The sequence below is a fragment of the Diadema setosum genome, chromosome 2 (genome assembly GCF_964275005.1).
Source record: "Diadema setosum chromosome 2, eeDiaSeto1, whole genome shotgun sequence".
Lineage (NCBI taxonomy): Eukaryota > Metazoa > Echinodermata > Echinoidea > Diadematoida > Diadematidae > Diadema > Diadema setosum.
Window position 1 is genome coordinate 21,274,058 of NC_092686.1, and position 24,792 is coordinate 21,298,849.

Consider the following 24,792-nt stretch of genomic DNA (forward strand, 5'->3'; position numbering starts at 1 on the left):
TCACAAACAGACAGACCTCCAGATCGCGAAATGCAACTCGTGTATAGGGAATCAAAATCTTCAAGCCAATGTTTTTTTTTTTTTTTTTTGTGGTTTCCTCGACATTTGACTATTGTACAAAATATTGGCTGTATTGCTTTTATGAAATCAATAAATTGAATTGAATTGAATTAAACTGAATTGAGTGTGCTGAGGTGCACGGCATACTCACCCCAACTCAATCTGTCAAAATGTCTTCACATAATTGAAAAAATAATTTCATCTCTACAACAAATCTGAAGGAATAACAACAAACGACTCCTCTTCTTTGAAGTCAATAAAGGTTTACGACCTTCCACTTCAGAATCAGGGATCTGACTGTAATATGTCCAGTACCAACCTCAACTGTACTGGCCTAAAATTTAACCCTTGATTGTGTCACCAAGGTTGCAGGTTTTGCATTTCACTCTTTACAAATCAATGAAAACCACTGACAGTCATAACAAAGAAAATACAAATCTAGGCAGGAAAAATGCCAAGTGATTTTTCAGGATCTATCACAATTGTAGTGGGCCATACACACATACAAGCAAAGTTCCATTGTTGCTTCAAAATTGTGTTTGTATTTCATTGTTTAATTCATTTAAGAGTTCCTTCTCTGCCCTTTGCAAATTTGCTTTCCAAATGTTGCACATGAAAAAGAGTCAACAAATAGCAGACCATTCTGCAGTAATTTTGGAGGTTTCACTGAACTGAGGGGAGGTCGGTGTAAATTATGATACAATAAGTCTTCAGATTAAGACAAACACATGTCGCACAAACAAAAGGATTTCATACTCCTGGTTTCCTTTATGAATTTATTGTACATTGCTGTGAATGTACACAATTTGATATCTATGTTGATCAACTGGGACAAAATGTTGTATTGATACATGAAGAACAATTTTACAGTATTATATTTCATGCTGACATAGACACACATCACTGATTATCAATAGTTTATTCAAAGAAAAAAACAAAACCCTCACAGAAAATGAAGCCATTGACGGTGAAGTGAGTTAGAAGCAGAGGCAAGCCAGAAGACAGCACATATTGAAGCCTACGCTGGAAGTGTATGTACACAGATTCAACTCTTCACACCTTAAAAAGTATATTCCCTTTAAACAATGTTTTGCCATACATTGTTCCATCTCCGTGACCTTTTAAAATAATAATTTTTCTGTCATTGTCCATTGCACCAAACACATGGGCACAGTACATATATACACTAAGTTTAAATTATTTGTATGATCCACATAAAGACATTCAGAATGTGAGGTCATGCTGGCTACAAGTTAGCCATGGCAAAGGTACATACAAATTCAATATTAGCTATTGCAAAACCCAACGAATAAGCGGACATCAGTGTGCATTGAGATTCTAGTCATGTTTCAGCATATTTGTTTGGGGATACACACCAGAGCCCTTCTGCCACTGTGAATAATTATCTAATGGCTTAAAATAGAATGAGTTACATATGTTTGTTTGTTTATTTGTTTGTTTCCACTCCCTGTAGATCAGTGCCTAGTTTCAGCAGTGCTGGTCTTCAGCAAATGGGTCACCAATAATGTATGGATCAGTGTAAAGTCTTACAAGGCATAAATCCGATATATGGAAAACAGACTCAAAGCCTCTCAAGCCCTATACCAAAGATACCAAAAAAAAAAAAAAAAAAAAAAGTTTGCATGTGACTTACTTCAGGGCTATTCTTAGGACCAGTGAATGAGCCATGTTTGACCGAGAATTTAATCATGAGAGTGATTTTCACCACCATAAGGCGATTAAATAAAGGACCTTTCCACATGTAAGCACCTCATGGCATTTTATACCAGTGCATTAAACCAGCATTTATGATTATGTCACTCCACTTACATACTGGTATCATAGAGAATTAAATATTGTTCTTACCATATTGTACCTGGCCACCACTCTATCCAAATAACACATGCGCTCGCTATCAATAAATGTAAACTTAGCATTGCATGATATTAAAAAAAAAATGCATTCAAGAAATATCCTACAACATGCTACCTTGCATCTCCTTCACAGAATTTCCCAGTGCTAATCTACAGTTTATACCATCCTCTGTTAGAAACCACCAGCATGTTCTCTATAGGCAAATGTAAGAACAGTGAGGAACTCATCCATGTACTCCAAAATGTTGCTGAACCATGATATCAAACAGAAATTTTGGCAGCCTGCATCCAGGAACACATTAATGTTGTATCTGTTTATTTTTGTTCTCCATATCAGAATATTATCACAGCAAATGATCCTTGTGTAGACATTAATACAGTGTCTTACATTCCATCTGCAAACTGCACATTCATCCCAATTAACAATACACAAATGCACATGACCAGGTTAGCATGTCTTCTAAAATTACAAGTATTAATGCTGCAATTAACAGCTTTCAGTATGAGGGACAAACAGAAAAAAAAATGTCAGTCTTCATCAACAGAAATGTATAAGACGCCATTCATATGCTACTACTGATTTGGCTGTATTTCTACTTTTTTAGTCACAAATTCTATTCTATATTTTCTCCTTGGCAATGAATACATGCTTCCATAAGAATGACTCTGTAATCTCCATTCCAACTTGAAAAATTCTTTTCAACTGGCACTAAATATGGACTTTCTGGTTTGATAGTTTTGGCGATATCAACAGGAATGTACAGGATTCACATGTGTGGTCATGTTTGGATATCTCCCTATTCACTAGGCAAATAACTAAAACATAAGTTGTGATACTTCTGCAAGTTCTGTTCATGAAAATACATTCAGTTGAGAACTTAGAAGCATTCACAAAAAGTTTGGCTATGAAGCACTAACACTGGGTGAATGCATCAAAAACTGAAGTGTGTAACAACATACAGGTTGATGAAAATGGAACCAATTTTTTGACAGGCCATTTCCTAACCTCACAGAAACATGCTTCCACATCATTGTCAAGAAGTTCTTGTTTGTGTCTCGTATTCAATCACACATAAAACTTTTCTAATCATCGATTTCATTTTTTGTTAAGAACAAATATCTACAAAGCTGCAGTGGTCTGGACTCAGAACTGCCAAAGCATGCTATACCTTGCTATGATTATAATTGGTAAACCACACTGAGTTTTTCTTGTGTATTATGGCAAGATAAAGAAGGAATTTAGACAGAAGCAGACAGCTAAGAGACAGTTTCTCTCACACCACAGGTTATGCCTGGTAAAATGCTTAACCCGTTGAGGACGAGTCCCGAGTATACTCGGGCAAGTGTCTATGGGAAATGTGTGTTGTAGCAAAATCAAACCGTCCTTACCAGGTTAACACAGGTGGGAAGACGAGGCACTTTCACACAAGTACACTGACCTTATATCAGTGTATGAGAGAGAGCAGCCTCCCACCTCAAGAGAGAGAAGCAGCAGTAGTGATGACAGATGGTAGACGATAAGACGTGTAAAATACAGATGGCACGGAAAGATAGATGTGACTGGTCAGTGTAATGTGCACACTTGGATTAAACATGATGGATGATTTATAGCAACCTCTGAAATGAGGGTACATACAGCATGCCTAAGTCAAGTGAGGATAGGTCACTGACACACGAATGACACTTGTCTAGTCTTGAATGCACAGACCCTAATGACAGATCCTCATAACCGAATGAGGCCTGACAGTGGAGCAGTAAAACCAGAACCTGGTTTGAACCACAGCATCTTTGTCCTCCTTCTATGAAACTGATTTCCAAGATGGGATAGCCATATATAAAGAGCAGTCTTTCATACTGATTGTCACAGCTGAATGGTCCTGTGACACTTTTAAGGACTCTGGAAGAATAGCAGAATAGTGAAGTATTGACAAACTCAAAGTGCTCTATAATATCTTCTAATGCAAACCACCAATAAGATCAAATGATATTCAATGAAGACATGCAAGCAAGGGAAGAGATTTGGAAAGTTTGCTACAACCTGCATGAATCATCATATTCAATTTCACTCAATATTCCATCATCCTGCTAAAGATTGTATTAAACAAGATTGTCCCCAAATCTGTCATTCAATTGTCTTCAAAAGCACAGTTGCAAGCAAATGTAGCTCAGTAGTCTTTATACAAATATCTAACAGATTTGTGAAGGAATGGTCACGTAATGCAGCTGATGTAAGCTTACATAATGACTTATCTCATTGACTCCATTTCACTTTCTGGTGTCTGTAACTTTTGTGTTTCTTGAACAAAATTTGACAACAAAAATCTGAAACAACACAACCCAATGAAAAGAAAGAGCAAAACTCATGAAAGCTTTCGAGGGTAAATATACTTCAAATTTCAAACAGACATAGATGTTACTGGGATTAAAACATGAGCAAAGTCTGAGGTGTGACAACCTTGCAGAAAGCCACATAAATCTATCAAAATTGTGTGTTTGTTCTCACAATTCACAGTATGCAGGTGCATTTTGGGCAAAGACGAAAAATGGCACTGTTTAACTTTGGGGATACAATCTGGATTTGAGGTACGAAGTTCAACTGATAAAATAATAGTTTATTTCGAAATATGTATTATGATATTTGTGAATGAAAGCCGAATAAATAATAATAATAATAATAATAATCTAAATAATTCAGCTGCCACAGTCAGTCTAGCACTCATTAGTTGACTTGGATCAGAGATGCAGGTTACATTCAGACAGTAACCAACATAAGAACCTGATGCACTGCATTCATAATAACAGCACACTCCAGGTGGATCCCACCACTTCTAGTTATGCCTTTCTCTACATGTGTATGCTGACATAAAAACACCAATTTCTATCGAAACTTGATTCTAATCTTGATTATTATAAAACAAATGAGGTTATCAAGGCAAATAATCTTGTGGGAATAACCAAAACGAAAGTGACAGATGATAAACAATAACATTTATCTTGGGTGATGTCTACCCAATTTACTTTGCCTCACTTTTCTGAGTAAGCATGATTCGTCACCACATGAGACTGAAGCTAGTATAGATTATCAACACGTAAAACCATCTGCAACGAGGGAGTGATTTTCTTCTTGGAAAGAGTGTGATGACAGGAGAAGTCAACATTAATCAACTTTCACCCCCGCCATTGCTTTAGTGACACTGTCTTCGGGTGTGGCCCCATCAGCCGCCTCCTTGCCACCTTTGGCCTTCTTCTTCCCTCCCTCCTTCTGCTTCTTCTCCTTCTTGGTCTGCTGCTCATCTATTGGGGCTGCCTTGGTGAACTTGATCAGCTCTCTGCATGCTGTTGAGAACCAGAAGATGATCAAGACATGTCAATCCAGTTTAGATTCCCTACCGTGATCAAACCTTAAAGCAACGAGTGCTAGATACAGGAATAATCACTCAAGTTACTGTGTATGCCATATACAGAATGTATTGAATAGCAAGTCTAATTTTTTGTAAGTCGGGACTTCCTGACAATTCTGCGAGTAGTTGAATTCACGTTTGTGGAGTATGGTACTGAATGGAGAAACGTGTGGCATTTATGTCGCGATCAGAGTAAATATTTTCATGTGTTGTTAAATTTGCGAATAGCATCCAACTCACAAAATTTGTGGAAATAAAAATCCCACAGAGTATATGGCGTATACAGTAGATGATAGTATCAATAATCTTCACCTCATTACCACACGACTCCATCTTCTCCTACAGCTAGTCAGCCATATTTTCTGACATCAGCCACCTAACTTTCTGTTTGTTTTCAAATCAAATCTCATCTGACTGGTCTATCTACACAATATCTCAATCTTCTGCTGCAAACTTTGCACACATCCTATGCATATGTAACAACCAGGCAACCATGCATGACAAACATAAACTCTACAAAGACATAAATAACATATCTCCCACTTCCCCTTCTACAATCATGTCTCTGATGGGTGTTTTTTTTTTTTTTTTTTTACTTTTTTTTAAAAACCACATGCATAAAGTCATTACATAATTTATGCACACTTCTACACTGACAATACTAACAAAATGGTAACACCCACATACATGTATACATAAACACCAATACATCCATTCTTATTCATCCATAATGTACTATTTAGACCTCAGTCTTTCAATTTGTAATAGCCGTACTATCACTCACACTCGGGCATGTACATCCTGATAGCCTCAGGGACGACGATGCCTTCCTCCGTCTGGTTGTTTTCCAGGATGGCACAGATCACTCGGGTGCTGGCACACATTGTAGCATTCAGCATATGAACATATTCAGCCTAGGATCAAGAACAAAAACAGCATTATACAAAGTCTGAATATTCACTGCTTCTTCTCATATGCACCTGTAACCAGCTTTATGTCTTGACATTGTCTTTCTTCACATTTGATGAAATGGCTTTATCAATATGCAATGATATGAAACAAGGTTTAGTCTATGTACTAGAACAGTCCCCCCCCCCCCCCCTCCATACAACTGTAATAAACCAACAACATACAAACCAATCAACCAACAACATACAAACCATTCAACCAACAACAAATCAATATGATCTTGATAAAACCAATAACAACAGAAGTTCATATCATCATCAAACATAAGACAACTGTCTTGTTGAAAAAGTAATAAGCCATAAGTTTATGTACAACACTTTTGGTCTGACTGGGATTATTCACCAGCGAGGGTCAAATCCAGTGTCCTCCCAGGACAGTATTGCAATAAGCAAAGTTATAGAAATGCTGCACCTTAGATTGTTCTGATACTGACTTTAGTAGCTGCACAATAGACATGTCACAAAGAAATGACAGCATTCGCTTTTCCAACAAAACACATAATGAAAGGAAACAATATTAAGCTTCTTTTTTTTGTGACTCATATTAAACTTTTTTCTCTTAAAAAATATGTAAATAGTATGAAGCTGTCAGACCTGGTTTAGTAGACAAATTATACATTTTCATAACCTTAACTGTGACTCAATTAATCATGTACAGAATCAGAGCAATCCATCAAAACTAAGTTTCTTGAGGTGACAGACAGCTAAGGATAAGACATACAACAGTAGTATGAACCCTCAACGGTGGGGTGCATTCATATGATGTGATTGGCTTGCTTACACTGGTATTCATCTTCTTGGTCTGCCCATAGCGAATGAGAAGCCGTCTGGCCTGGTAGTCAGTGCAGTTTGAGCAGGAGACCAGTTCTCTGAAGGCACCCGAGCCGGGGAACCAGGCTTCCAGGTCAAGCTTCTTGGCTGCTGCATTGTTTAGAGCTCCTGCAGAGAGATATGGGGGAATTATTCAAATCTTTAACAACTGGAAGATATAACACAGGGCAGCCACTGAGAACATAGCTGGGTTACAGTAAATATGGTGAGGAGTTACAATAAAAGGAAAATATGTTTGATACACAGCTGTTGGGTATAAAAACATCAATGGCATAAAGCAATACACTAATACAGAAAATTAGATGGTAAAACAAACCAGAGATTTGCACATTCTCTACCTACTTCCAAGCCACATGTCATTTGTTGACAACAGTATCTAACTGCTAAAATTTTCATAATGCAGCACTCGCATGATACTTTGAGTGTTCACACTGTACCATTACTACCAACCACTGAAAAAAGGAACAAGGATTTGTTGACCATTATACTTGTTTCCATAAAGACACATGAGAAACTTTCGACATATAGCACTAAAAAGCACTTGGATCACAGAATAACTTTTGCTTAGTTCAGTGGTATCTGATGCATGTTTCACTATAAAGCCTTGCGTTTAACCACTGAGAGATCCATGGTGACTTTTAGAGGCAGTGAGACACTAATGCACAGCTGTCACCTATCAAAAAAAGAACAAAAGTTTTAACTGGACACCTACAGAAATGTTTTGGAATATGTGACCACAACCTTTTCTGTGGTAGATTATTTCTGAGGAAAGCATTAAATAAAGCATTTGTCAGTGAGAAGCTATTGGTCTGGAGTATTCAAATACATGGAAGCTAGATAAACTGAATATTCCATGGCTTTATCGGGGTGCTACTGTGACTGGGTGTGTGGTGATAGGTAACATATTTGATTACGTGATCAATTCCCAGAAGTATTCCTGACCCACTAGAGTTATTCAGTTTCCCCATTACTGGCACCTCGTAATCCTACATATGCAAACACTCCTGGGTTTGCATTTCTTTACACTCTCGCTTGGGTAATAAAGAATTTCCTGATAACTTCAGCATTAATGAAATCTGAGCTCATTTTTGTTTCAGCATGTAAAAACAGCACGAATACCCTTGCTAGTCTATACCACATGAATCAATTTCCCTGTCTGATAACACTCTCGGCATGGATATGCCACAATAGCCTAAGCAACTTTGGGAAGGGGGGGGGGGGGGAGAATTTGATCTCCACAAATGCAAGACACAAGACATATTATTCTATATGCGTGAGGGAGAAGTATAGATGTTTACATGAAGAATGTCAAAGACAAATGATCAAGATGATGATTTTGAGGTCCCAAGCGGGTGCAGCGTTAGGCAATTTGCTAAATTTCAAATTGTAGGAACACAATTAGAATGTGTCCAGTTCTGATCAATGCTTTGTTACAAAGTTGCTTCAATTTCAGTTTAACCTTTATACAGGTAAAGTTCTCATTTACTGCACAAATTAACACTTTACTTTTAACATGCTGTTAAGACAGTACAGTTCGACCTCGATTATCCGGCCATGTCGGAACCGGCGCTCATCCGGATAAGCCAACTGGCTGGATATGGGAGACACAATGTTAACGTATATAGCTGCCGTCCAAGCCGGATAATCGAGGTCGAACTGTACATCAAACAAATTGATCTCATTAAAAATGAATACCCGAAATTAAGTGAGAATGGGCACATACCTGACACAATACCCACTATCCTGTATGGGATGCTCAGAGACTTGCAGAATTCTTCAGCATTGCCGATCATTTCATCAAACATCTCCCATGATATGTTGTCATGGGGTGAGGTGAAGCAAAACTGCTCTATCTGTGTGTACAAAGACAAGACAAAGCAGAGTGACAACACAATAAATGGAGATAAATAATAAAAACAACATATCCTAACATATTTTATTCACAGAACTGCAACACTGCAGACGATTGCAATTAATTTGGGGTAAGTGGAAATGAGTGGGATTCCCAATGGAAAGGGATTTTCACAAAAGAAAAGTAACAACAAATAAACAGAAAGACTCAGAAGGCAGTGACTGAATGGGGAGTTTTGAGTGGCATAGAGACTACTTCTCTCTGAAAATGGCAAGAGTTAAAGCCGAATATGGTAGACATGAAAATGTGCAGCTGGATGCTAGGCCTGCAGTGTGAAGAACAAGAAGTATTGGGACAGACGCGGCACTGTCTGGACGGGAGAAAGATGCAGACAAACGAGGCTGTGGTAGTTTGGACTAAACAAAATCAACAAAACAAAGCAAGGAGAGGGGAATATATGAAGGCAGACATTGGAAATAGAGATGCCAAGAAAATGGAGAGGGAGACCACAAAGAAGGTGCCTTGACAGCCCTTGAAGGAAGGGAAGGAAAAGATAGTGGATAGAGAGATGTAAAAATTATTCATGTCTATAGCCGGGTTCACACGTACAAAATAGCGGGATGACGATCGCGCTCCATATCTCGAGATTTTTTGCAACCCTTCACACGCTCCAGATTAGCGGGATAGCGATCGCGCTCGGAATCTTGATTTTTTTGCAAGCGTCCACACGTACAGAATTATCCCACTAATTGTCGATCAAGATAACAGCAAAGCCTGCAAACTGGGTCACACAGCGCCCTTCTCTATCACTGCCTGCGCGCACTTCCCTTTGTCCATTGTTTTTTGCGCGTCAGTGGTGTGGTTCACGCACTGTTGTTGTGGTGCGCCAAAGAGGTGAAGGACCTCTTCGCAGAGGCCTTGCTGTAGTGATGTGCGCATTGCATGATGGGATATAACAACTCGAGATTCTAATTCCGACTGTTCACATGTACCAGCGCCGGGCGAATTATCCCGCTAATTGAGGAACTAGCGCAAGATGTCTTGGGATTTACATTGCGATGTTTATCGCGCTAATTTTCGGGTTTTTTCTGTCCACACGTGCAAAAAACTTGAGATACTGATCGCGATGCAAATCTCGAGATTTGTATCCCGCTAATTGGTGTACGTGTGAACCCCCCTTATGTCAGCAATCCAGCAGCCTAAATGGGACAAGCTGGAAGAAGGAGGAGATGGTGAAGAAGAAGAAGAAGAAAAAAAGAACTCCAGTCAACATGGCTTGATTAATCTTGTACTCACTGGCTTTTACGTTGTGTCATCACAGGGAAGTTTTTTTTCCCCATATACTCTCATACTGAATTTGAATATTTTTCATAGAAGATCAAGAAGATATCCATATATTTCAGTATCAACACGAAACCCACAGCTGCAAGACAGTAACAGCCGTCACATATTAGTTGTTGAGGTGACTCGCCATGCGTACCAATTCAAACCACCACCTCACTTATAGATAGGTCCAGTCAGCTGTAGGCTCTGTGGCTCACAATATTACTTTGGTATTTAGTTGAAAGTTCCAACTGGGGAGGTGGCTGAAGATAATCTGCCTTGACAAAGTGCAATCACACTAAAGATGCAAACAATTTCTGCACTGTTTAGTCTAAATGACAGTTTCCACTTTTTAGTCTCGATGCTGTCTAGATTCAGCATAAACATAATACTGAAGATGGGCTGGTAGTAAAAAAAAACCCACAAAAAACCCCCAATGATAACAGTAATTTATAAACAAAAATAAAGTGAAGACCTGGTTACCTTCTCAAACTGATGGACCCTGAAGATGCCTCTAGTATCACGTCCATGTGAGCCGACCTCTTGTCTGAAACACGTTGAGAAGCCAGCATATTTCTTGGGCAGGTCGGAGGGGGACATCCACTCATTTCTATGGAAGGCTGCAATGGGCTGCTCAGAGGTGGCGATGAGGTACTTCTCTTCTACCGTGTTCTCATCCGCCTTCTCACTGCCTTTACCTAACACCTAGAAAATATGGCACATACAGTCAGTGATCATCCCTGAGCATCACATTGGGTGCGTTTGAGTGCTCTAAAGTGAACCAAAGCGAACTGAACCAAAGCGTACCGTACCGAACTGTGCCAGATTTGAAGCGTTCGAGCACTCTGTCGAGGAAGCGTACCTCTCGAGTTATCTTTAGAAAAGGTCACACATTTTTGTAGCAAGAATGTCATTCACCTGGCACTTGAACTACTTACAGCTGTCCTGAACAAAGAGAATGATGTCTTTGCATTGTGCCGTATGCGCATGATACGCGCATGCTTTACAGTGAACTTTTGGTACGCTTTTGGTACACTTTTGGAGCACATCGGGAAGTGGTCCACTTTTGGCTCGGTACAGTACGGTACGGTCGCACTTAAAGAGCGTTCGAACGCTCCTCTGGCGCAGGTACGGTACGGTACAGTTCGCTTTAAGAGAGCGCTCCAATGCACCCATTGTATAGACACCTCCACCCTGTGGTTGGTATATGATGTGCTCTCAATGAATACATAGCACACGGTACCTGTCCATCCCCAAGTATCATCTAGTATAGACACATCCACCCTGTAGCTGCTATTTGATGTGTTCTTACTGAATACACAGCACATGGTACCATCCCTAAGTATCGCCTAGTATAGACGCAATATCCACCCTGTGGCTGGTATATGATGTGTTCTTACTGAAGACATGGCACACGGTACCTGTTCTTACTGAATACCAAGTTCATGGTGCCTTACTCTGACTGTCTGTACTCATCAGTTGACTGGTGACAACCAAATCTCCACATATTTTGACACACTTGTGACAGTTTCAAAATTGGACTGTCCACACCTTTTTGAATAATAAACACATATGGCAGTATAAATTTGAATACATGAGCATCTCTTTACAACTCACAAACCACATAATGCAATTAGTATACCTTATCTCGAAGAAATCTATAATATTCTTGACTGTATATGATTTTGACATTTTTTTCCCATTAAATACTTGTATTATCAGTGTTGAAAAACAAAACGAGTCATGTAACACAGCAATTCTGGTTTATGTCAACTATCCATTACAGAGATTTTACAATATTGTTAATATGTTTTAAGTGTTCAAAAATTTGCGAAATTCTATTAAAAGCTTTGTTTCAAGAAATTCTTTCCAGAGATCATAACAGCAAATTACATTTATCTGAGGCAACTATGACACTCATGAAACATTGGTAACACACAGCAAAACTGAAGTGAAGTTACAGCCCACTGGGAGTTGATTGATACCTTGTAAAGCTCTTCATCAAATTGGCTAAGCTGAGCAACCTCCTGCATGACATCCTTGCGCATGAAGTATGGTGTGTAGAGGGGTGTGAAGCCCTTGTTCAGCAAAATGCGCAGTGCATGCTGCTGCACGGCTAATGATAAGAAAACAGCTGGACCCTGGGGGAAAAAACAAACGAACAGATTGTACACATCATTTCAAAACAAATAAAATACATTCTCTAAACCTACACAAATATATTCTGTAACATTTTCCCCTCTCCCACAAAGGAAATGTCATTTCAGGTATTTTAGGAAATTATAGAAATGAAAATGAACTTGGAAGCAATACAAACCACTTTTATGTATGCAGTCATAAAGACCTGTGCAATCACCAAGAGTCCCTGAAACTACTGGTATGATTGACCATGACTTCCAGGAAGACAGTGCAGAGGAAGCTACAGTAACACACTTAACATGTGACATTTACACATATGGTGGTGATTTTTTTCAACATCCTATCTTATTGCTCAATGACATAGCCATAGCGACCTCATAAAGGAAAAATACTGTTATAAAAGCAGGCTGCAGCTGGTTTGTATTGGTTTCTGTCTTGAAAGTTTGAAAAAAAAACAACCCAGACAGCAATTATGCAATAAAATACTCGCTTTGCTCTGACAAGTACCGTGCACTGTAACAACCAGATAGAACTTGTATGATAACAGGAAAATGTGTAATGAGGAAATAAAGCTCGAGTCCCACCATCTGAAAGTGTGCAATATGAATCACTATTTGCTCACACCAATCAAACATACAAATTTACACAAGAGGATCACTATCGAAAAATATATGGTGTGACTACTCTGGACATATTAGCTACCGTCTACAAAATTTCCTCATGTGATCATTTCATATCTGTAGCTCGCCAACAGTGAGTGAGATTTTATGTGTTTGGTTGCTGCCAGACAACGTTTGAAACTTATTTAATAAATGGAATAGATTCGAAATATTGCACAGCTGAATTACTAAATGATTCGGTGAGACAAAGGCCACCTCCTGCTCGTGTGAACTGGCATACCATTCATTCATCCATTTGTGTGTGTGTGTCGTGTGCATGGTATCCAACCTAACCAACATCAAGCTCAACCAAATTTCATATTTCAGTAGCTTATGGTCTGGCTGCCAATTTTTATTTCTATCCAGCTATTTTATTTCATATTGTAGTTGGTCAATAAGCCACTGTCCCCTTGCTCTTATGGGTGAATGGTTGGCCACTGCCTGGACAGATTGAGCCTACCTTGAGGAAGTAGCCTCTGTTTCCAGCCACCACAGTCCCCCGCTCAGCCTCGATCCCGTCTATCATGTGAATGAGGTCGACGTGGGAGTACTTCTTGCGCTCGGTACAGTCTCCAAATGTCCTCTCCACTGTGTTTTCATCCTGCAGTCACATGCAAATCAAATACAAATTTATCCCTTTTGAAATAAATTCTTGTTATTCCTGTTAAGATGATTATCTAATCCATGGACTGCAGCTCAAATATAGTCAAGACGAGGTTCAAAGGAATCTAATATGAGACAATACTACGAAAGACATGGAGGAAATATACATTGTTATAAAGTCATTTTCAAACTGTACATCCTTTTAATCAATTCTTTCCTAAGTGTGGCCTGAACACAATAATTGCAACTGCTAGTCCTTTGAACATGCTTTCTCTCCTGGAATAGAACATTACACACTAATTTTGAAGATAGTGCATATAATCAGAAATACAGATTTCAAATGTTTGAGGGAAAATGAAACCAATAAGGATGAGCCAACTATGCTATAACTTGCACTTCCCACTGACACCATGCCAAGCATACTTTGAAATAGCCTTCACAAGTTTTAAAGGAGCATTTAGTCTCAGTTAATCATGCTACAAGAACAGTATGAGGAAAATTTCGCATGTGCAAATGAATTTTCAAAAAAAGCTTTGGGCATTCACAAGAAAAGAGTGGAACTTTTAATAGATGTATGCGTTTATTCTTCACAGTTAGGCATAGTCTTTACCAGTGTATTGATGTAAACAGCATACAAACTCAAAGCAACAAGGTTTGCTCTGGCACGTTGCCTGCAGTCCAAGTTTATGGCACAGTAATTTCTGCCTTGGCATGCTCTGGACAACATTACAGGTTGCTCTACCGATGGCTGATTTCTTAGCTCTGTTCAAGCTGACACAGCTCCCTTTGGGAGCATTTCATTCCAACTCGAGGTATGTTCTTGATTACTCTGGTCCGCTCTGGCCATCTCTGGCATGCTTTGAAAATTGGGACTGCAAGCACTCATTGTCATTCTCCCTCAATAGCAATCTTAGTGAAAGTTCTACAGCAGCATTTCTTGGTAGCTCACCGTACATTTGCACAACCTGATCATATCGCTGTAAATTTCTAAGAGAATAAATGATTAGGATGTTTTTGTACATGCTGGACAAAAGTTTGAATCACCTCATCATTGCTGATGGCAACAGATTCATGTAGGTGGTTGGCAATCTCCCACAGACTATCTTTCCTTCTTGCCTCACACTCCAAACGCTTGTTGTCACAGTCTGCGATAGATTCGTCTATAAGTCGTCGCACCTTCTTCAGTTGTTCCACAGTCAATGTCTGACATAATCAGGGCAACAGAGGGAGATACACGACGAAATTTAAATTAAAACAATGAAAGGGAGGAAGATGCATTTTTAAAAAGGCTGAAAAGAAAGAGAATATGCTTTCCCTCTGCATATCAATGTAAGACGGAAAGATGGTACCCTGAACATTGGTTCATTTAGAAATCCAGTCCACCCCAAACCCTAGTTACAATTCCCCCAGTTTCAAAGTTACTATATCTTTTCAGTAGCAATGTCATTGAACTTCCCAGTAAACTCCTGTTTACAATTCCCACAGTTTCATAGTTCCTATATCTCTTCATTAGCAATGTCATTGAACTTCCCAGTAAACTTGTCATGTAATAGCCCACCATCACAATATACCATTTCCTCTAGTAATCCCCAATTAAACCGTACCTAATCCTTTCCGTCTTACATCAACATTGGCAACACACTCATGGCTTCAGATGCAAAAAAAAAAAAAAAAAAAAATGTAACTCACATACTTTCATAAGATGTATACACCAGAGCAAAAGAAGATTTACCCTATACTTAGGCGTGATATTAGTGACATTAATTTTAAACCATCAGTTTTTTTCTTTTTTCTAATTACACCTCTTCACTTTAGAGGCAATGTATATTGCACTGTGTTATCAGAGACAACATTCGCATGGTCTTCATTTTTGCAAAATATCCCACTTGGGTGTTGTATGAAATGTAAAACAAGGATAGTCATAGACTGTAAAAAACAAAACAAAAACCAAAAAACAAACTTCTATACAGAAGCACAATATAACAAAGACAAGTTTAAAGATATGCTATATTTTTCAATGTGTATCTCTTTTAACAAATTTCATTTTTGTCAACCATCCAGCTTTTTCAAAGTCACCAAAGTTTAGTTAATCACAGTGTTCCACTCCACAATGTGGAAATAAATGCATTCCAATGACTGAAAACAACAGGTTGGCCTACATAACAATACCTGGTGCATGCAAATTGATTTAAGGTATTGAATTATTTTAGTAGTAGCAGCTAAACTGAACAGCTTGCTACAAAATTCTCAGACACAGTGTTATATGATTCATGTATTTGAAAATATCAATAAACCAGCTTGTTGATTTCTTCTCTGTGCCACAATCTACATGAATTCAGCAAAAAAGTTTTAATGACAAAAGAACTATGCAGAATGACACACAGGTGTCTGGATCCCACAATTCAAGCCTTATCTCTCGGTTAAGCTGCCTGATATGTAAGCAGACAAGACTGTCACTGCTGCCTAAGCTATTACTGTCCTCATCACTGATAAAGACCATGACCTTTGAACTCACATGAGCTTCAAGGATTTCTTTTGTGAGCTCAGGAAGCTTGCTGGCAACTTCTTCTGGTACAGCTTCATTCTCATCACCAACTGGTTCCTTTTTCTGTAATATGAGCATAAAGAGAAAGACAACCAGCATCAATATCCACTGTAATCACATGTTTAACATAAATTTCATGATTCAATATATTCAGTAATGACATATCAAGTTATCCCACAGGAGTAGTAAATTAGCTGTCATAGTATAGTACAGTACATACATGCTTTCATTTTGTTTCAAAACATAAGAACATTTTGTACTGTAGGCACTAGTTGACGAGAAATAGCCTGGTATCAAATCCCCATTGAAATATCACAGAAACTAAATATGTTATGAGTTATAAGTTTTTTTGGTTTTTTCCGTTTTTTTTTTTCTTCATGAAAATAGGAATGAACAAAAGGTAAAATGTCTCATGAATGGTATCACACATACATTGTTTTTATCAATTTTGAGCATGATTAGTAATAGAGTACATCAAGAAAGCTACTGTACAAGTATCACAATCAGAATACTCTCACCTGTTAATTGCTCAAATGGGACCTTAAAGGTATTAGCCCACATTTGTAAACCTGCAGCAATTGGTCTCATAGTTAGCATGGAGTTTGGGTATGATTGCAGTAATACCTGTGCAAAATTTCGTTCCAATTAGTCCATTACTTTCATAAAAATAAATGAAAATGCACCGTATGCATGCGTATAAAAACACTCGATAGCTCCAGTCCACACGCGTACTACATGCATGCGATATACAATGTATGTGTAAGTTAATGTACGTAGCTAGCCCGCGCTCGCAATTCGATTTTGGGTCGGGTTGACCCGGTTTGAAAATTGATTTTAAAACGATGATTTTCTCTCTTTTATCGAATGGTATAGACAAAGAGCAACAGGTGAGGTATGTTACTGTTATAACTTGTACTTGAAGTCATATTGGACCTGTTTTATGCAGTTTTGATTTTCGTGGGTTTGCAAATGTGGGCTAGTACCTTTAAATTGCTTCACTCACAGGATTTTGTATTTATCACTCATTGTAAGCATGAATTGTTATTAACATTCTTCAAAGTACACACACATTCTCCATAACTTCTATCAGTTCAGATCAAGGCTGCAATTATGCAATGCATCATGATGGAGCTTTGATTTGATTTTACACATTTTATTTTCAAAATGATATTGTCATTAGTTATATTTCCCTTTGTATGAAAAGTAATCTACATGACTAGCAATAAATGATCTTTTAAAGTGAGCAATGTCCACAAAAATGGCACATTGTGGTTAACAACAAAGGTTCATGGTTTGTATCTTGTAAAGAAGATCACTCCATGTGGTCATAAAGAACATTCACTGGGAGAAAAGAGCAAAGAGCATATTTACAGGTAGTATTCTTAAAGGCAGAATACAAATTACATCTATTATAACCTTAATATATATGTGAAGTATATAGCTAGGTTATATGCACGCAAAAGAAAGTAGACGTTGACTCAGTGGCTGCAATTACCGGACTGACTTTATTTCAGTCTATGTACATCTTTTATACAGTGAGTTCCATGGGAACGGAAGGGGTTGTGGTCAGCAGTGGTCAGTAAGGAATGCATCCAGTCTAACCACTGGCGTCTTACAGCAGATAAGAGAAAGATGATAGATATTGTGGCATAGGAAGAACAGAGAGTTACTGTTATCAGAGAGGAGAGAAAACAGGGCTGGAAGTAGAGAGGGTGAGAGCAAGAGCGGAAATGATAGTACAGTAGTCTCAACCTCAGACTTGCATAAGATCAGTTTATCACACTCCTCCCCCTTAGAATTGTTTTTGGTTTTTCCAAAAATGGTTCTCATCAATTAACACAACATTATTTAACCCAAAAGTGAAATCTTAATTCTTTTGAATATCAGTATCTTATTTGAATATTATCCCCAAAGCTTCCAAATATCAACATATCCATATATAATACATTATCTAATCAATTCGGTCTGTTCGACTTATTTTGCAGTTTGTTATATTCTGAAGTCACCTTTCTTATATTCAGGGAGGTATAACTGTGTGTGTGTACCACGTCAAATGTATCAACACACGAAAACCAAAATTATAATGTCCAAATGAACTGTCCATTTGAGTTCAGCTGTGAAACAAGGAGTTACAAAATCATGCTTTCTTAACTTTGAACTTAATTTCAACCTTGAATTGTCCAAAGTGTCCGGCATTTTTACAAGTGTTATTTACAACTGCCTCCTCAATGTGGTATTGGCTCCCCAAAGCGTTCGGGGTATTTTCGCTGGCGGTTAGACCTGCGAAGTGCTGGTGCTTCGTCATCATGGTCTTGTTGTGCGTTGTTGTTCCCCTCCCCACGTGGATGAGGAAGGAACACATCCGCGGTCATATCGTCGTTGTCATAGCGACGTCGGATGTGCTCAATGTGTCGCCTGCAGATGCGATCATCTGCCAGCCTCAGCGTATATTGGACGCCGTCGATGGAGATGACTTCGCCTGGCATCCACTGCGGACCGCTGGCGAAGTTTTTCACGTACACGCGATCTCCGATGCAAAAATCGCGAGCTTTCGCACGCTGATCGTGCTTCTGTTTCTGATCATGCTGCTTTCGCTGAACGCGCTCCTCCATGTTTGGTTTCACACAATCAAATCGCGAACGGGGAATGCGATTGAAGAGAAGTTGCGCAGGAGGGGTCCCAGTTGTTGGATGAGGTGTGATGCGGTATGCCATCAGAAATCGCGACAACTTCGTTTCGATTGTGCCGTTGGTCATGCGCTTCATTGCAGCTTTGAAGGACTGCACTGCCCTCTCTGCCAGCCCATTTGATGATGGATGAAAAGGTGCAGTGCGAACATGACGGATTCCATTCAGCTGTAGAAATTGCTGAAATTCGTCGCTTGTGAACACGCTTCCATTGTCGGTGACAATAAGCTCTGGCAGGCCATGTATCGCGAAGGTTTCGCGTAGCTTCTCAATTGTGATTGAGCTGGTTGCCTTGTAGACTGGAAAGATATCCATCCACTTCGAATGCGAATCTACCAACACAAGAAACATACGGCCCATGAATGGCCCTGCATAATCCAAGTGGATTCGTGACCATGGCTTTCGTGGCCACTCCCATGGATGAAGTGGTGCTGCTGGCGGCAACTTTCGAGATTGCTGACACTCCTTGCAATTTTTCACTTTGTTCTCCATGTCACCATCCATCCCAGGCCACCAGAAATAACTGCGAGCGAGCGATTTCATTCGCGAGATCCCGGGATGAGCTTCATGCAGCTCCTCAGTGAGCTGATTTCTCCCTTGTGGAGGTATCACAACACGTGCTCCCCACATTATGCAGCCATCATACACACACAACTCATCCCGCCTCCTGAAATAAGGCGAAATTTCCTCATCACACTTTAACGGCCATCCACGAAGAACATATTCGCGCACTCGCGACAACGTTGGATCCTTCGCGGTCCACTGCCTGATCGATGTCGGTGTGACGGGTGTCGACTCCAGGTGTTGCATAACTAGCACGTAGTCTGCTGGTTTGGGGATGCGCATACTAGGGTCCAGCTTTAGCCGTGCTAGCCAGTTCCTCCCCAGTAAATTCGGCCCATCACCTTCCACAACTAGCAAGGGGAGTTCCAGGTCCTGGGCATTATGCCTCACATTTACATTGCATGCGCCCACTACTGGTATCTTATCCCCTGTGTAAGTTCTTAACACCACATCAGACTGTGACAGCTGGGGTTGATGTTTCCATGCACGATAAGTTGCCTCGCTCACTATCGATAGTGTAGCTCCTGTATCGATCTCCATCACAGTGTTATTTTGGGAAATCCCCAACTCGAGCAACATCGGAGCCTCCTTTGTAGGTGATGCCTGCGCATTGTGCATGAAATACTCTAGCTCCTCCATGTTGTCCCTGGATGGTGTGGACTCTTCCGCGCTAGTCTCTGCCATAAACTTTGTGTGGACCTCCTTCCTCTGCCCGGAATTAGTCTTACTCCGGCAGACTTTCGCGAAGTGTCCACGCTTTCCGCAATTATGACAAGTGGCGTCGACTGCCTTGCACTTGCCCTTCTCGTGCCCCTGTCCACAGCGATAGCACGAGATGCGATGTTGAGCTCCGGTTTTTCTGTGTCCTGCCTGCTGCTTGAACACTTTGTTTGTTGCACCATTTCCATGTGGAGCCTGTGTTGATTGCAGATCACACACATTTCTTTCTGCCAGCTCCACACTTGTCGCCATGTCAACGGCCTTGGCGAGATCAAGCTTCTTCTCAGCTAGAAGAATACGTTGGATCCGATCATGTCTGATGCCGCAGACTAATCGATCGCGAATCATCTCCCCTAGAGTAGAACCATAATTGCAGTGCTCTGCCATTGACTTTAGTGCAGCTATGAATTCACTGATTGTTTCTGAGTCTTTTCGGAAACGGCTGTTGAACTTGCACCGTTCAACAATCTCACTTGGTGCTGGGGTGTAATGCTCCGTCATTACCTGGACAAGTTCAGCATACTTCTTGTCCGCTGGCTTGGCTGGAGAAACAAGACTGCGAAGAAGACTGTAAGCTGCTGGCCCGATGACAGTCAGCAATGTAGCTTGCCTCTTCTCCTCTGCTTCAATCCCATTGGCTTTGAAGTACAGGTCCAATCTCTCTATGTATTGGCACCAGTCGATCCCCTCTCGGAATTCTTCTATATTTCCTACCAGACCAGCCATTTTACAGAAGTTTAATCCTCGTCGCCAGTATTATAACCTTAATATATATGTGAAGTATATAGCTAGGTTATATGCACGCAAAAGAAAGTAGACGTTGACTCAGTGGCTGCAATTACCGGACTGACTTTATTTCAGTCTATGTACATCTTTTATACAGTGAGTTCCATGGGAACGGAAGGGGTTGTGGTCAGCAGTGGTCAGTAAGGAATGCATCCAGTCTAACCACTGGCGTCTTACAGCAGATAAGAGAAAGATGATAGATATTGTGGCATAGGAAGAACAGAGAGTTACTGTTATCAGAGAGGAGAGAAAACAGGGCTGGAAGTAGAGAGGGTGAGAGCAAGAGCGGAAATGATAGTACAGTAGTCTCAACCTCAGACTTGCATAAGATCAGTTTATCACAACATCTGAATGGCAAGTTAACTTGAATTGTAAGTTTGAGATATTTTGTTCCAATGTCATTGATTGCTTTGAATTATTTTGTTGCATGTAATAAATTTTGCATTTGGTAAAGAAAGAAAACCCTGTGTGGTATCACAGAAAAAAATGCTACAGTTTATCAAGACCATAGCTTCAATAAACCCAATTAAGGGTTTATTGAAACTGCTGAAATTTTGGCAAATGACAAACAATAGCCAAGTTTCATGGAGGAAGTCTAATCATAAATTAATCATTTAAAAAACAGATACAGCTGTAGGTCAAAATCTTGATAAACTTTCAAGAATATGGGCACAACGCATAGGGTACTGCTGGCTTACCTTCATTTTCTCCCCAATCAGCTTGCTGCATAAGTTTTTCATCTTGTTCAAGTTGTCTGCTTGGTACCGTACTGCAAAGCAATGATAAAGGAGGAGATATGACCATATAGACAATAGAGATACCCATTGTTATTGTTATTGTTATAATTACTTCCAATTTTGCTTTTTTTTTGGGGGGGGGGGTGTGTTCTTCCACAGAACATTTGTGTGCAAACAAATAGCAAATGAGGGAAATACAAGTATAGGTCCCTATTTTACAGTAGATCATATGATTGCCAGTTAATGAATTAATATCTCAAGTGAAACTAAACCTTTAACGAGTAAGAATATAGATTCTAATATAATAACTAAGGCCCGTTTACAGTAGCAGGCCAGCCTCTGGCTGCGGCTGGCCCAAGGCCCACCTAGACCTACATTGCAATTACTTGGCCCCACATTTTCCTTATTTTGTTTACACTGCCTTGTTGAGTTGTGCCTTGATTTTCTTGCGTTTATGTCAAAATGAAGGCCTCCATTGTAAATGGGGTCCCGTTTTCCTGTGTATTAAAAGTTTGCATGTGCAGAATGATTCAATGATTGCGAGCTCCGCAAAATTTAAAGGGATGGTACATTTGGTGGAGATGCGAATTGGGCTTTTAACTTTTTGCGAGATACCAAGAAAACACATATGAAATAGTACAGAGCATACTATTTTAAGAGGAATTCAAAGTTCATTTGATGAATGTCGGGTTTGGAATGGCTGAAACATCCAAAAACAAAGCGATTGTAATAAAAGGTGGGTCCCACACTTTATTAGAATCACTCTGTTTTGGATATCCCGGCCATTTCAAAACCAATTTTCATCAAATAAACATTGAATTCTTCATGGAATTACATGCTCTTACATATTTCATAAGAGGTTTCTCATCATCTCACCAAAAAATGTAAGAAACCTGAAATTAGGTCTCCAACAAAACTATACAATCCCTTTAACATTAAATACAACTTCTAAATTTACATTAATTATTGTCAAAATGGGCTAGCATAGACCAGTATCACACTTGTTCAAAAGGGACTCTAATCTGTTGTAGCTGCAATTAAGAACAAATTCGACCATACATGATTCGTTCATGAGCTCTTGAGAATGAGACGTGTCATCATCCACTGCCAGCGTAGTAGCCGGCCTACTCAGTTTTCAACACAAGTGTAAATGCAGCGACACTATTAATGCACAGTAAACTTACTGAGCTCAATTTGCTCAACTCACATTTTCTCCATTGTGTGTCAGCTTCCACGACTTTGTCGACAAGTGTGACGTCTTTGAAGCGTTTAGCCTGGCCTTCCTTGATCTTTTCGGGATCACCACCTTTGTCCACACGGAAGAGTTCCAAATCTAACACCATCTTGATCGCTCAAGAAAAGTATTACAGTAACAAATTTACAGTACCGTAACAGTGTTGGCTGGTCACGACACGGTGTGGGCAGGGCTCGGGCTTTCAAAGGCTACTGCGTTGTGGGAGAACCTCCGTACCGTGACTGCATTGCATTTGATTTGATTTGTACAGACCTGTATGCCTGTGGCTCGTATCTCTGGATGGAACATGTGTGCCAACGTTGAGACGCAGTAGCCTTTTATCCAGACGCGTGGTTGAGGTCAAAAGCGTGTCGTCCGAAATGAGGTTGCTTTTTTCAAATCCAATATTTCATTCAAACCAGTAAATTACTCATATCAGTCATATGTAAATAAAAATGTTAACGATTCATTCCTGCTGTGTTTTCGATAAATCGACAAATCAACTGTATAGTAGTCGGCTGTACTTTAGCTTACAGGCATGACAGGAAATACGACTGTGAGCGCAACTGTACCCTCGAACTGCACACATACGCTCAAGATTGCATCATACACTTTTGAATCTCTCTTGCATGCATCTTGCGCCGTATCCCACCCCCTTTTTTGTTACAAGCTTGATGGTAATCAGTGAGCATGAAATTGATGAGCAACAGACAATTTGCCGATTTTTTATTCTACGTACAACAGAAAAATACATCGGACCTCTCCATTACGTTCCAGTGATTTATAGCCATTTTGCGGAATATTATGTCATAAGCCTATAATAATAGGCCCAATTGTTACCACAAGAGCCTATCCTGGTATAATATGCTAAAATGCTAAGATGAAAAACATTGTGCCTTTGTTTATTTGTGTGTGTGTGTGTGTGTGTGTGTGTGTGTGTGTCATGTGTGTGCGTGTGTGTGTAAGTGTGTGTGAAAAGACATTCGTTTTCTGCATTGACTTCCTTGACTGAGTGCATCATCATACTATAAAGTTACTACCGTATAACATTTAACTGGTTTTCATTATTTTTTACACACAGCATGGATAGGTATACTTATAGGCTGCAATTTATTATTTTCACACCAAACACGCTATGCCTTTATGAGGAATATATTGAAAACATTATGAATGGTAATGTTAGTAATGGTCATGATGTGTTGCAGTTCATTATTCAAGATTCATTATTCCTCAAGGTGAATGTTCCGAAGGTTCATTATTCTGCAGTTTCGTTAATCTGTAAATAAAATAATGTCCGTTATTCTGAAGGTTCGTTAATCCAAATATGAAAAAAAAAAAGTTTGTTATTCCGAAGATTCTTTGATCCGAAAAATGAAATAAGGTTCTTATATGATTCCGAAGCTGGTTCGTTTGTACGCACCTTTTTTCACTTTCAGATTAACAACTTGACCTATACAGATCAACCAACCTTTCGGAATAACGCCCAAAAAACAACCTTCAGGTTAACCAACCCAATTTCATTTTCGCATTAGCGAACATCTAGATGTAATGAATTATATATTGTGTTTCAGAATAACGAACCTTCAAAATAGCCAACATCATCTAGAATGATGATAACGATAATGGTATAGTAATAACAAGAAAGATATAACAAAACAATCATGACAATAATTATGACACAGGAGCCGTATATTACTGTTTGGAAGGGGGCCGGAGCGCCCCCTTCTTTTGGCTCCTGATCACCACCAGTAACTAGTCGCCTGTTCCTTTTATCATGTCACAACGGACCTTATCCTAATAATTTCACCA

The 24,792-nt window shown here is 39.5% G+C and overlaps 1 protein-coding gene across 1 annotated transcript; it reads right to left on the reverse strand.

Annotated features, from left to right (window-relative positions):
- Positions 1–822: 822 nt before the first annotated feature.
- LOC140246228 (serine--tRNA ligase, cytoplasmic-like) lies at positions 823–23,152 on the reverse strand. The gene is made up of 11 exons (XM_072325683.1): positions 22,957–23,152; positions 21,711–21,781; positions 16,226–16,318; positions 14,755–14,913; positions 13,568–13,708; positions 12,295–12,450; positions 10,793–11,014; positions 8,858–8,987; positions 7,085–7,242; positions 6,120–6,249; positions 823–5,270 (listed from the first exon to the last, which is right to left on the reverse strand). The coding sequence occupies exons 1-11, from the start codon at positions 23,090–23,092 to the stop codon at positions 5,092–5,094; spliced, it is 1,575 nt and encodes a 524-aa protein (XP_072181784.1). The 5' UTR covers positions 23,093–23,152; the 3' UTR covers positions 823–5,091.
- Between the last annotated feature and the right edge of the window lie 1,640 nt (positions 23,153–24,792).